At 51.2% G+C, this 13,379-nt stretch overlaps 2 protein-coding genes across 3 annotated transcripts; one reads left to right on the forward strand and one right to left on the reverse strand.

Annotated features, from left to right (window-relative positions):
* The first annotated feature begins 187 nt into the window (after positions 1 to 187).
* SERHL2 (serine hydrolase like 2) lies at positions 188 to 8,334 on the forward strand. 2 transcript variants are annotated; one of them, XM_027885031.1, is made up of 12 exons: positions 188 to 881; positions 1,264 to 1,484; positions 1,556 to 1,669; positions 2,759 to 2,800; positions 3,533 to 3,552; positions 3,753 to 3,827; positions 4,540 to 4,649; positions 4,922 to 5,001; positions 5,338 to 5,372; positions 6,141 to 6,217; positions 6,888 to 6,981; positions 7,293 to 7,409. In XM_027885031.1, the coding sequence occupies exons 2-12, from the start codon at positions 1,337 to 1,339 to the stop codon at positions 7,407 to 7,409; spliced, it is 912 nt and encodes a 303-aa protein (XP_027740832.1). In that variant the 5' UTR covers positions 188 to 881; positions 1,264 to 1,336. The 2 variants fall into 2 exon arrangements, with proteins under 2 accessions (XP_027740832.1, XP_027740833.1); XM_027885032.1 differs by lacking the exon at positions 188 to 881 and having other exon boundaries at positions 1,337 to 1,484; positions 7,293 to 8,334.
* A 552-nt stretch (positions 8,335 to 8,886) lies between these two features.
* On the reverse strand, positions 8,887 to 12,515 carry RRP7A (ribosomal RNA processing 7 homolog A). The gene is made up of 7 exons (XM_027885033.1): positions 12,419 to 12,515; positions 11,994 to 12,136; positions 11,608 to 11,730; positions 11,207 to 11,330; positions 10,496 to 10,593; positions 9,955 to 10,153; positions 8,887 to 9,450 (listed from the first exon to the last, which is right to left on the reverse strand). Exons 1-7 carry the CDS (start codon positions 12,468 to 12,470, stop codon positions 9,365 to 9,367), a joined length of 825 nt encoding a protein of 274 aa, XP_027740834.1. The 5' UTR covers positions 12,471 to 12,515; the 3' UTR covers positions 8,887 to 9,364.
* Between the last annotated feature and the right edge of the window lie 864 nt (positions 12,516 to 13,379).

A 13,379-nucleotide genomic window follows, 5' to 3' on the forward strand; every position in this document is an offset into this window, starting at 1 on the left:
GTGTAGCGGCACCTCCTGCCCGCCTGGGGAGGCCCCAGCCCGGGCCCGGGCGGACCCCAGGGCCAGAGCCCCGCGGGCCCAGGTAGGGCTGCCCCGGGAGGGCGATCAGGCTCTGCCGGGAGCCCAGGTCATCAGGAGGGGGCAGGTCCACGGTCGCACCGGGAAGTCTACCCGCGGTTGGTCGTCAGGATCTGGCCCGGCGAGGGCAGCTGGGGTCAGACGCAGCCCTGTGATCAGCAGGCAGGGCCACGGTTCCTGAAGGAGGGCGTTGTTGTTGGAGACTGGCACTCCTGCAGCACTGCTGGGACTGGTCCTGGGCTGAGCTTAAACAGGCTCATGGGGACCCCCAGGTTTGGTTGATTGGGATCATCAGGGTGCTGACAGCAGCGCCCCCTTTCAGCCTACCCACTCTGTCCTCATGCCTTAGAGAGATATGGGCTCAGGAGGGACTTGCTGTAGAGTGATTTAATTGCAGCACAGTCTCAGGAGGCTATTTAAGGAAGTAGAGACACAAGACAGGGGATATGGCATGAGAGACTTGGGGATGGGAATAGACAGGTTGCCTCTAAGGGGCCCCAGGGCTTGTGGGTAAAGGAGAAATGTTCAAGCCACTACTGCAGGGTCTCCAGAGGCTGGGTAGTACTGGGGGGTTCACTCAGGAGCCGGGGGTTGAGCAAAGGTCAGGTATAGCTCCATGATTGCCTGGCAGATCTGCAGACGTAGGTTTGAGGTCGAGCAGACGCCTGGCCGGTTATGGGCCCGTATTCCATGCAGAGTCCCTGGCCCTGAGGGGTGCGCGGGCAGGTGGCAGCAGTGACCTGCTGTGGCATGGAGCCATCTGCTCTCTCTGCCGACTGGTGGTGCAAATGAGAAGCATCAAGGTAAAAGTGATCAAGGTAGTAACAGTTTACTATTGGAGGCAGCATCCTTATTCCCCAAACCATCTTTTTGGTCTAGGACAGGTGCCTGGCTGACTGCAGCTAACCGGGGGAATTCTGCATGGTTCCCTCTTGCTGGATCTCCTGTGACTTCTGGTCGGGTTGCAGCTGCTGCAGAGACAGAGAGGAGGCTTTCTTCTCCTGCGTAGGGAAAGCTTATTTCTTCCTAGGAACATTGCTAGTACGTGCTGGGAGGAGGATTCCCCAAACAGGCAGTCAGGAACGGCAGCTTGGGATGTTGAATGGGGAGCTATAAATCAGCAAGCTGCTAATTAAGACCGCAGGAGGCTGGTGAGTTACTAAAGACCTGTTTTACTCTTCTCAGATCTCTGGACCATTAACAAGACCTCTGGGACCTACTCCCAAGCACGTGGCTCTCTGGGGACCCTATTTTGGGCATGTTCTCAGAGCTGAAGTTCCCTGTACCCTGGGGCCACGTGGCAGCCAAGGCCTGGGGACCCTCGGAGGGACATCCTGTGCTGTGTTTGCATGGCTGGCTAGACAATGCCAACACCTTTGACAAGCTCATTCCACTGCTCCCCAGAGGTAGGTCTGGCTCATCAGGATGGCTCTCACTCTGTATCAGGGCTGCACATCTGATACTCTCTCCCTTTCAGGCTGCTATTATGTGGCAATGGATTTTTCTGGCCATGGTTTGTCATCCCACCGACCTGCCGGCTGCCCCTACCATTTCCTGGATTATGTAACCGATGTGCGCCGCGTGGCAGAAGGTGGGTATTTGAAAGGACCCTTCAGGGGATGCTTGTGCAGGGGGCACTACATTGCTCCTGCTCCTTGCAACAAGCAGGCAGCATTTACTGCTAGGAAGGAATCAATTCCCCCTACTTATCCTCAGTTTGATGTTAACTAGTGCTTTGTGACTGAATAAGTGTCCTGCTTTCTCACTGTTTTGCTAGAGGAAGAGAGAGTAAGCCCTGAGAAGCAAGTGTTTCTATACTGAAAAAAGCAGTAGTGGTAAAGTGGTGGATGCAACTAAATAGTTTTGTCAGACTGACTTTTTGTAAGCGGCCCGTGACCTCTAACCAGTGTTAGGTGTAAGCTGGAGACTCTTCTGGTTCTCTCTGATGGCAGCTTGCTGCTTGTTTTAGTATCATACAAACAAATCTGAAAGCCAGATGTCTCGTGCTCCTAACAACTCCTGATGTAACAGTCTGTATGCTGATCTTGCAGGAGGTTGTGGCATGTTCACTTTTGCATCCCTTATTCAGTACCCAGAGAGCCTCTAGAAGTTCTCTGATGTTCCAGAGAGTAAAACCCATCTTTCAGTGAGGTATATCTCAGTTAAGTAGAACTGAAAAAGCTGTATTTTCCTGTAAGCCTCTCAGAGTGCCCTAAAAATGGACTGAAGAGCCTGATGTGCTAAATGGTGTAGAGAACTTTCACATGGAATAAGTGTAGTTTCCTCAAAGCAGCAGACCTGGTTCTGTGTCCTCAGTTGTCTCCAGAACACCCTGCAGCAGGATGCTCTGTCAAGGTCTCTCTTGCAGCAGATGCTGCCTGGTTAGGCTCCTCTGCTCCTTGCCAGTCTTGCATCTGGCAGCGAACGGGAATTTGCCGGAGTTTGTTTGACATACAGAGAGCTTGAGAGCTGCACGGCTTAACTACCAACAAAATGAAGTGGTGAATGCTTTTTTTCTTTGAAACTGGCCTACTTAGCCACCTAGTTTATGGATTAAGAAGCAATTAAGTAGTGCAAAAGCCCTCCTGGGAGAAGGGGCCCATGTTGGTGGAGAAGCAGCAAGATGCTGCTGCTCTGGTTTCTAATGCAGCACTATCTGTTTTTGTCTGTTGCCACTTAGCCTTGCAGTGGAGACGGTTCACCCTGATGGGTCACAGTATGGGTAAGTGGCTCTTGTCCTTGTAAGCTGTGAGATTCATGGAAATAGGAGTAGATAATTAACTTACAAGACACGCTGCTAGGAGATGGGTTAGAATATTTATTATATTGTGTCAAGTACCAGGTTTCTGTTTGAATGATTCAAAAATCATTTCTTGTCTGAAATGCCTCTGCTTTCAAGACTCTATAGTACAAACAGTGGTAACTCTTGCTGTGGGCATTTCCTCACCCCCAGGAAAGAACAGGGATGGGCAAAGAGGGGTGGTCTACGTAGGAGAATTCGCAGCCTTCCTGCCTGGTCCCCACAAAGCCTGGGAACAGAGTTCTCATCTGGGTGGGCTATAAAGCTTGCTGAGGGGAACTGGACTCCAGGCTCCACCCCTTTGTGCTTGGAACATGATTTGGTTTTGCCACAATATGGGGTTTGCTCCCCAGGGCTGCTCTGGCCACAGCTCGCAGGACCTGCACACCATAGCCTTTTAACTAGTAACTCCTCCTTGGCCTTTGCTGCCTGAGAGGGAGGTTGGGATGGCACAGGATGGGGAATAAAGCAAGCCAACAGCCCTGCTCTGTGCCTGCAGCCTGCCTGCTGGGAGAGCTCTACCCTGTACTTTGGATTTGTCCTGTGGTACAATGGGTATTTTTACTTCTGAAGCTGTTCCTGCTGTGGGGAAGGGAAGTTTCTGTTACTAGGGGCTATTCTGAGCATAACTGAATACCCTTCTCTCCTTCGCAGGTGGGGCTGTGGCAGGAATGGTGAGTAAAGCATCATTTCTTCATGGGGCTTGTGATTTCTGCAGCTGCAACAACAAATGGAGAGGAATGAAGAGACAGACAGTGTGGGACTTGGATCTCGGGAGGAGAGGCCCTTGCCTGACCCCCTCTCCCATGTAGCGGGATAAAGACATCACTCAGTGCTCAGCTTTTCTTTCTCATATTGTTTCATCTCTCCTCAGTTCTGCTTCCTTTATCCTGAGATGGTGGACAAGCTGATCCTGCTGGAAAGTCTTGGCTTTCTGCTAGCTCCAGAGGTTAGATTTCATGTGTCCTTCCCTTCACTTTTTTAAAATACAAAAATAGATGTGTTTTTTTTCTTTGCCTCATTTGTTCAGAGAAAGCACTGATGTGACCAGTTCCGGGCAGGCCATACAAGTCCCAAGCTCTTCCTTGTGGCAGGCACTGATCTGCTCCTAGTTGCATGGACTGAGGTGGCCAACTTAGGGTGGCCCTTGGAGGACACTTGGCAGTGCCGAAATTGTCTGTGCCGTGCCCGTGTACAAAGGGAATTGGAACCTCTGTCCAGGCAACTGCCAGCTGAGGTTTTCTTTTTGCCAATGGCTTGTTGGGTGACCTGGGTGCAAGACTGGTGGATTTCTTTTTCTGTTCCTGGCAGGACATAAAGCTACATTCCCAACTTGCCATCATTGCTACCAGATGCTGGAGCTTTGTTTGGCAGAAGTGGGACAGAAGCCCTGGGTCAGAGATACCAAATTTTGGACAGTTGTCCTCAACTCACAAGTGAGGTAGGAAGAGTTAGAAAAGGTTGTAAGGGTAAAAAGTAAGCAAGTTCATTACAGCAGTATTGATGTTCCCTTTTTTCCAGAAATGGGCATTTTTTAATATATCTGTAACCGGTACCAGTTCTGAGGGATGTTGAAGGGTGAAATTCCCTCTTCCACCAGCTGACAGGGGGTAAAATGATTCAGAAGACAGGGGTTACTCCTCTCCCTCTCTGTATTTCAGGATACTGAGGCATGGCTGAAATCTAAACGGAGGGTGATTGACATGTTACTGAATCTAGAGGCAAAGGAGCAAACTCCCAAAGCACGGAGCCCTGAAGCAGCATTGCAGAGGTGGGTCCCCATCTTTCCTCTTCATTTGCTGCCTGCCCTCACCTTGACAGTTATGGCTGCACGAATGAGAAAGGGAAAATGTCCTTGCACTTCCTCTTTCAAGCCCTCCTCTGGAAGCTCAGCAAGACCTATTGCTTCTGCTGCCAGAAGCTGCCACTTCTTCCCACTCCTTCCTGAAGCAGCCTGAGAGCTTGCTGTCACCTTGTCATGTCATTTTTGTTTTGCTTCCTCCCTTTTCCAGCAGCACTATCTCTCTGCCATGTCTCCTCCAGGCTCTTAGAAGCGAACAGCCATCTGACAGCAGAGGGTGGAGCAATCCTGCTGCAGCGAGGAGCAACTGAGACACCCGCTGGTAAGGGGCTGCGTGGTGCTGGGCAAACGTTGGGTGTGGGAAGGGACTAGTGCCAATAGCCATTGTCTTCTGCAGGGTACAGGATGCCCTAGCTACAAGTTTACACAGCCTGAATGGGATCAATTAAGTCTAGAGGCAGAGCTCCCCATTCCCAGCAACTGGGATGAGTGCTTGAGTCCTAGAAAAGCTAAAGAAAATAAATCAAAAAAAGGAGAAATCTGAATTAACACTGTTCCCCTAGCTCAGAAAGTCTTGGGCAGACCCCACAGGTGAGGAAAACCAGAACAACTCTTGCTCCTGTGAAACATGTAAACCTTCTGTTGTTTTTCTTTCCAGGGCTGGTATATAACAGAGACATGAGAGCCCGTATGGTGAGCATTGCTCTTCTGACATGACCCCTGCTACTTCTGAGCCCTGAGGGTACAGAAAACAGATAGTGGAGGCCTGCTCAGTGAGCCCAGGCTCTGCCTCCACCCAGCCATTTACTTTCTGCTTCTCCAATTCCCACATTTCCTTTAAATGCTGCTGTTAAAAGAGCCTGCACTTGATCATTGACTCAGCTTACAGAGTCACTGGAAAATGTTACTGATTTTTTTTTTTTTAGAAGTTCCTCTGCCCCAGGGCCTCCTGGCCACATTTTCCTGCTGTTATAACTCTTCAGGCAGCAGATGGATGGAAGCTTTCTGTAAGCTGCTTTGTCAGGTGACCCAAATGAGAAGGGGAAGAGAATGGAGCAAAGTATTTACATTTGATATTTTGATAGTTTTGTGCCACTCGAGCAAATAGGGCCTCCTCTACCTGTGCTACTGCCAGGATATGGAAGCCAGGGTAGTGTACTGTCTCCTTTTTAGTAAAAGGATTTTTAAAGCTTTTCTCTGCTATGAGATCATTCCCATATGTGCTGCATCCCAGCAGGCAGTGTTGTTGGCAGCCCTGAAACGCAGCTGGACAGAAGGAGCCTTTGCAGAGCCAGCTTCTCCTGTGCACAGCCCTGGATGCTTATCATGTCCCAGCATGGAGGCTTTGGGGCCACTGCTACTTCTACCTTCAGAGCTGCTAGAGCAGGAGGTCTTGGGACTCCCCCTGCCCTCAGCTGCTGTCCCTGACCTCTGCAACTTTCCCTCTCCTTGCACTTGCAGCAGAGTCGAGAGTCCCTCACAGTGGATCAGTGTGTGAAGCTCCTGCAGAAGATCCAGGACCGTGTTCTCATCATTGTGTGAGTGAGGCATAGGCCAAACCAGCTCTTGCTGCCTCCCTGGGTGGAAGAAATGAAGGCTAGGAAGGAGTCCTCCACTATCCCTTCCTCTACAGCAGTCACTCAGATCTTTGTCCAGTTAGCACAACAGTACAGCCTCACATCTGAGAAGTTCCAGTTTCCCACCACTGCCCTGTTAGGCAGGCTCCTGGAGCAGGCAGGAGACAGCATGATCTTTGCTCTGCAGGAGGTCTAATGCTGGCTTCTCCAGGGAAACTGCCCTCGTACCACCCTCTCCAAGCAGGGCACACCCTGTTTAAATCAGCAGGGAGATGTGTAAACTGTAAGGAAGGAAAAAGTTGAGAGTGGAAGACAGAACAGGGGAGGGAATGATGTACTCAGACCAGTTACAGAGATAGCCCTGGGAGGACAATATTTAACCAGTCTCCACTCTGATATGACTAGGCAGTCACCCAAGGTTTTACACAGTTTGATAGAAAAAAAACTGCTTAGCCAAGATGTGTTCTACCACATATGACACTGTCACCCTGCTGCTTACAAGCAGCCTGGAAAGAACAGTTGGGTCTGTCACCACCCCTGCCACTGTCTTGGGGACACTGCTTCTGCCCAGGGCCTCAGCAAAGTCAAATGGGGGCACACTGCTGTACTGAGCCTTGCTGTTGCTTTTCAGATCACAAGATGGACTTTTGGTACCACACAAGTTACACAGCAGAAATCACTTTGTGAAAGCCCTGAGGGAAGCATTTGAGTCTACCCTCAAAGAGGTGAGAGCAAACACCATCCTTGCATCTCTATGTGCCACTGACTCGGGAGCAGCAGCTGGGAAGCAGCTCACCTTGGTGGACACCCCCCAGTAGGTGACTTGTCCTGAAGGGCACAGCCCTCACGCTTCCTGTCCCTCCTGCCCAAGTCCCAAGTTAGTACTGCTCTCTGGACCTAGACCTTCCCTGGTCCTGCCATCCCTGTCCTGCCTTCCTTGCCCCTGCCCCTTCCCAGGAGTGTCACAGCAAGCAGTGTTTGCCTGAGGGAACACCTTCCCAGTCAGTCTACATCTTCTTGTGTCCCTTCTGTCCAGCACATCCAGGTAGTTGAGGTGCCTGGGAGTCATTTTGTGCACCTGAATGAGCCTGAGGTGGTATCTGGGATCATCAGCAACTTCCTGACAGTGCAGAACACCAGAGCAAGACTCTAAGAAGCCCCCGCGGCTGCAGCAGTCCAGCAGAACTGGAAGCTAAAAAGCAGGCTCCAGCAGAATTGTCACCATTCCTACCTCACATCCAACTCCTCACATCCAGATACTCTTTCCTGAGCTTTGCTCACTGCAGAGTGGAAGCAGGTCTGCTGGGGGTTCTCTGAAGGAGAGCTGAGCAAAATATCTCAGATGTCAAAGGGAAAAGGAATCCTTACTCTGCTTCCAGCTCTATGAGTACAGGGATGGAGGCCCACAGTGGCCTTCCCCTTGGCTTGTTCCAAACTTACACTCTGAAACAGTGCAGGAATACAGGCAGAGGCATCCTCTGTGACAGCAGCAGCACCAGATTTGACACTGCAAGAGTTGGTTCATCTTGCCTCCTCCCTGACGATGGTGTGGCCAGGCTGCTCCCAGGACTAAACCTGCTGAAAAACAAGGGAAGTGTTCTGCTTCTCCACTTATTTCCATAGGGGCCTGAGCTCAGAGGGCCTCAGTGTCTGTTCTACTGTGAGAGCTGCTGTTTTTTTAGAAGTCAGCTTAAATAAGAGCTCACCTGGGCATAGAAGGCCATTTTAATGAATGTCACTAATCCTCTAGCTGAAGCAGCTAGAACCACTAATTATGGAAAAGTTGGCAGAGGTGATTTCTGTCCTAAATAAAGATTAACCTCCTAATGTTAAGTCTGTCTTCTTGACTCAATAGGAGAGTGAACCTCCTTTCTCTTTTGGGATGCTAACCCAAGCAGCTAAAATGTATCTTACGAGGCAGCAATTTTTATACACAGTCTGCCTTAGACAGGGCATATTAAGGATCTGCCTCCCAGTTAAATTAATGCAAAAAGCCAACTGAAGCAACACAAGCAATGCAAACTGTATTTGCAGTGGGCTTTCTAGGAAAAGGTAAATCCATTTTAAATCAGTTCAGTGGAATTTACCAGCACTTCATGGTCATTCCTGCATTGAGGCTGCAGGCAGTAAAATAAATATGTAAAAGCCTGGGGCTGGGCAGGTTACTTCGATCACAGAGTGTGCTGGGGTGACCTATCACTAAGTCCAAAGCTGCACAGATGTTATATGGGCAGTATAAAAGCACTGATTCACACCTCGATGTGCCTGCTGCCACCCTTCCCTGCCTTCTGTGGGCTGGTGACAAGTGGATACAGGCCTTGAAGAGTCTGGTTTCTCATTCCAAGACCAGGCTGCTTGAAGTGGCACTTGTTCTTGCAACAACAGAACTTGTCAGACAACAGAAGTTTCCTATGGCCCAGATGTGGCTGCAGAGCTCCATGCACAGCTGGATGACTGGGCAACTCAACACCTGGCTGAGAAGGAACTGCCAGGGAGGGAATCACTGAGGGAAGGGGTAAGGCACTTACCAAACCACTTTCCTTATGACAACAGGTCACAAGGACCTTCCCAGCTGGGCTTTTCCCAAAGTCACTTCTATCCCCAGATAAAATGCGCAAAGGAGGACCAGCTTACAAGTCATGAGTTTTACTGCCAGCCCAACACACAAGAAGCTGTTCCCCACAGCAGAGCAGGGTGGGAGAGAGCAGCATTCCCATGTTTTGAGAACATAGCAGCAGTTTATTTACAGTTCTTCAGCCATTCCCTGCCCCTGCAGAGGCTGTGCTAGGTCAATCTCAGTTCTCACCAAGCTTTAGGAGAGCCTGAGGTGGCAGGGAGATACATGTTGTCACAGGATGTGCCTCAGACCCCCTGATCTGAGCACCCTGGGAAGTGGTGCCACAGGGCCAAATAACAGCCAGGAGAGCAGGAGAATACTGGTACGAGTAAAGAGAACTCCAGCAGCAGTTGCTGGGATCTCCCATTTCATATCCAAGGGCAGAGACAACCCGAAGCTATCTCAGTTCCTTAAATCCTTTGGCAATGGAGTCAGCAGGCATCTCTCCCACCCTCTCCAACACAGGCACCTGAGGAACAGCTCAACACAATTTAGTACGGCCGAAACTTGCGCTGGGCTCGCATCAGTGCGATCCTCTGCTTGTCCTCTTCGAATTTCTTCCTCAATTGGGCAATGTCTAAAACATGAAGAAAGAGAACAGGTCACACAGGAGCAGCAGATCTCCCTCTATGGAAGCTTCACTTCCACACACCAGGAGAGGCTCAGTCCCAACGGCTGCAAACACACACTTCCCAGAGCGGGTCCTTTTACACCTGGGCTGAGTACCAAGCCAGGGCTCTGGCCGTTCACCTCCGACAGTGCTGCAGCTCCCTCTTGGGGAGGAAACTGGATATTTTCTCCCTTCTTTAATCACTGCCTTCGTGCAGACTAAATAAGCATCTTGCAAAACCACAACCTGCACACTCTCCCACAAAATATTCCAGCAGCCCTTTCTAGGACAGGTGGTCCTAAGAGCTGGTGAGGCTATTCCCACCCACCCAGCCAGCTGTTCACTGGCAGCTGGATGTAGCCTCCCCTTTAGTGGAAGGCTTCCTTCAGTGGAAGGAAAAAAGGATGTTCTTTGAGCCACAGTGTGAGACAAGAGACACGAGCAGGGGTAGGAGGAGACTCGGACACTCACGCTCTCTCTTGGTCTCCCGATGCTGCCAGGCATAGAAGTTGAGCAGCTCTTTGCGGGCCCTTTTCTGTTTCTCCTTCTCCAGCACCCGCAGGTTGGCAGCCTCTGTCCGGGGCAGGCCAGGCTTCCGGCCCTTTCGCGTTACCTTCACCCAGCCCTCCTCATCCGGAACACCCTCCTCCTCGGCCGCTTTGGCTTCTTCCTGTAAAGACAGGAGGGTAAGACAGCTCAGTGCATGCAGACGGGCTGCCAACCAGCCTGATGCACAGGTTCCTAAGCCTTAGCTTAAAAACATGCAAAGCTAGAGCTCCTGCTTCCACACAAGATTTAAAGGAAAGTGTGGGAGCAGGGGTGTAGGTATTCAACTCTCAGTCACAACACTGCACGCCAGCCAGGACTTTATTTGTGGATAGCTGTTGTAAGGACTGGGCACAGTGGGACCCTCTGCCTTTTCCACTGTGGCTGGGGCACTGAGAAATCTCTCTTCCTTTCCTCTCCCCCAAACAAACTATTTAGCTGGGTTCCCTCCCCAGCCTGGCCTCACCTCTGCAATCTTTTTGTCATAGTCTTGCATGTAGGCATCCACCTCAGCCTTAAGCTCCTTCGGATCCACGACAGAAGCCTCGTAACTGGCGATCCACTCTGAGACAGAGAGGGCACAAGTCAGCAGTAGCCACTGTTGGATGCAGGACCCAGTAAGATGCCTTTGGGCAGCTCTAGAGCGAACTGCTATGGGGTAAGGACTCTGTTCCCATGTCTGTTCAGTTTCCCCACTGCCACAGATCAACTGACTTGTGGCCGAGGGCACAGCCAATAAGCAATGGGAAGAGTCTGCAACGTTCCCAAGCAGAAGTGAACTAGCCCTACCCCAAGGAGTACAACACTCAGGGCTGGGTTCCTGTCAAGGGAGTGTATCTGAAGTGCTGCCATCTTGACAAGCACCTGGTGCTTGTCAGTCTGGATTCCATTTTGAGGGCAAGATGCAAACAGTATCTCTGAATCTACATGATACTGAAAAGATGTCAGGAAAACCTCCCCTTCCAAGCAACCCCATTCTCCCATAGAGTCACCGGACTAGACTACAACACCCAGTACAATAAGATTTGTATCCTGCAAATAACATAAGCAGGACAACAAAACACTGAATATCTCCCAGCTTAGTACAAAAGGGGACATGTAGGGTAGGATTTAGCAAGTAATGAGTATAGTTTTTTCCTGATACTAGCTAGTACAAAGATAGTTAGGGCTGACGTACTGCTAATGCCGGTTTTCACAGGGTGGCTCTCTGTTGACACTAGCAAGGGACCCTCCTGTGACAGAGCCTTGGCTGCCTGGACACCTGCTGGTTTCCTGAACACCACATATGCTACCTGAAATCCCTAAAAGAAAAAGACACCCAGGTCAGTCAGGTACATTTAGGGAAACTGGTGATGCAGCATGGAGCTGTAGTATAAATAACATTAAAAGTAAAATAAAAATCAAACCACAAGTTGCAGTGCGATAGCAAAATAAAAAGTAATGTAAAGTTAAATATGTAATCATGTCACCTGATGCCCTGAAATGGTTTCCCATATCTCATGTTCCAAACAGAACCATTCAGTGCTTGCCATCTTCTCCCCCTAAAGCATCAGTATTCCTCTGCCCCCCGAGCTTTACCGTTACGGTTTTGCGGTTGAAGAATTTGGACGTCCGCTTTTCTTTTTCTCCCGGCCCTGGCTTGTCACAGATGTCCACAGACTGCACACGCCCGCAGCGGGAGAACAGCCTAGACAGAGAATCCTTGACACGGGGAGTAAGAGAGAACACGGGTTATAGCAAAGCAGGAGCGATGCCCCTCCCCGCCCCCTCACGCACAGCCTGCAGCGCACTCCGGGCGGCTCTGCCCGCACACACCCCGCCTCACGCCGGCCCCCGTGCCCGCACACGCCCCGCCTCACGCCGGCTCCCGTGCCCGCAGCTACCCTGAGGCACGCCGGCTCCCGCGAGGACGCCCTCGGCCTCCAGCCACCCCCTCGCTCGGTGCGACCCCCAGCCCCACTCACCGGGCCGCAGTACGGGGGCACGTTGAGGACGAAGAGTGTGCGGCGAGGCGGGTGCGCCGTGTCGGCCCCTTCCCGCACCTGGTGCTCCTTCACCAACAAGCAATGGGGCGAGCGCTGCCGCGCCCCGAACTTCACCGCCAGAGCTGCGAGGGACGCACCGGTTCGAGACGCCGCTGACGCCGCGGTCCCGCTCCGGTGGCCCCTCATCCGTGTACTCCGCCGGCCCCCGCTCCTGGTGCCAGTGCCCGTCGCTGGCCCTCGCCCACTCACCCATGTATCCGCCGGCCCCACTCCGTGCCCGCCGCTGCCCCTCGCCCCTCACCCGTATAACCTGCCGGCGCCGCTCCCGCTGCCCGCCGCTGCCCCTCGCCCCTCACTCGTGTACCCCGCTGGCCCCGCTCCCGGTGCCCGCCGCTGCCCCTCACCCGTGTACCCCGCCGGCGCCGCTCCCGCCACACGCTCCGTGGCGGGCGCCATCTTCTCTCCGGGAGCGACAGGCGCGGGGGCCGCCGGGACATGTAGTCTCCAGCTGCGGCGCCGCGCTGGTAATGGCGGCGGCGGCGGGTCCCTCGGGGCGGAGGGACTCGCCCCATTCCCGAGGGTCGGGTTCACCTTTCCGTAAAAACTGTGTAAATCGCAGGCACTTAACCCTAGAGAGGCAAATAGACCTTCAAGATATGTAAAAACATTCAAAGACGATTGTTTTTTAAAGACTCTTGTTACTCAGGAAAAATTTTAAAAATTACCGTTTACAGAGGAACTTGTATTTATGACTGAATGGAAGAGAGGAGTACTCCAAAAATAAGATACTGAAGCAAGACTAACGCACACAGTGACAAAACATGAAATGATGTGTTGACCCAACCAAATATCCAAGTTAATGAACATTATCAGAAGGAATGGTACATGCAGAAGCCATGAAAATATACTAAACTTGTACATTGTGGTATCACTTCAGAAGTCATCGCATTTTTGAAAAAGGAAAGAAAAGAAACAACATTACAAATTACCTACCACCTGTCCTGGCCAGCTGTTTAATTTAAATACTAAATTAATCCACATTGATTTAGTGCAGGCAAGCAGTATTTCATGTGCAAATTTATCATCTCCATCAGCCCAGGGAAAGGAAAAAAAAATGAACAAAACAAAACAAAACAACCCCACCGCACCACCAAAAAACCCACTAAAACACAAAACCAACCAAAAATATAACCATGCCGCATGAGGGCAAGCATGGAGGATGTGAGGTCAGTGGTATGTAAGCAAACAAGATTAGCATGACAATTGCAGGACAGCCAGGAGAAACTGGAGAGCTGCAAGACAAACTGCCTGAAAAAGAGTACTGAGAACTGGTTACTCTTCTTTCAGTGCCCAAACAAAGAAGCC

The sequence above is a fragment of the Empidonax traillii genome, unplaced genomic scaffold, assembly GCF_003031625.1.
Source record: "Empidonax traillii isolate 1590-97213 ecotype Southwest subspecies unplaced genomic scaffold, ASM303162v1 scaffold159:size1039807, whole genome shotgun sequence".
In the NCBI taxonomy this organism is placed as follows: domain Eukaryota; kingdom Metazoa; phylum Chordata; class Aves; order Passeriformes; family Tyrannidae; genus Empidonax; species Empidonax traillii.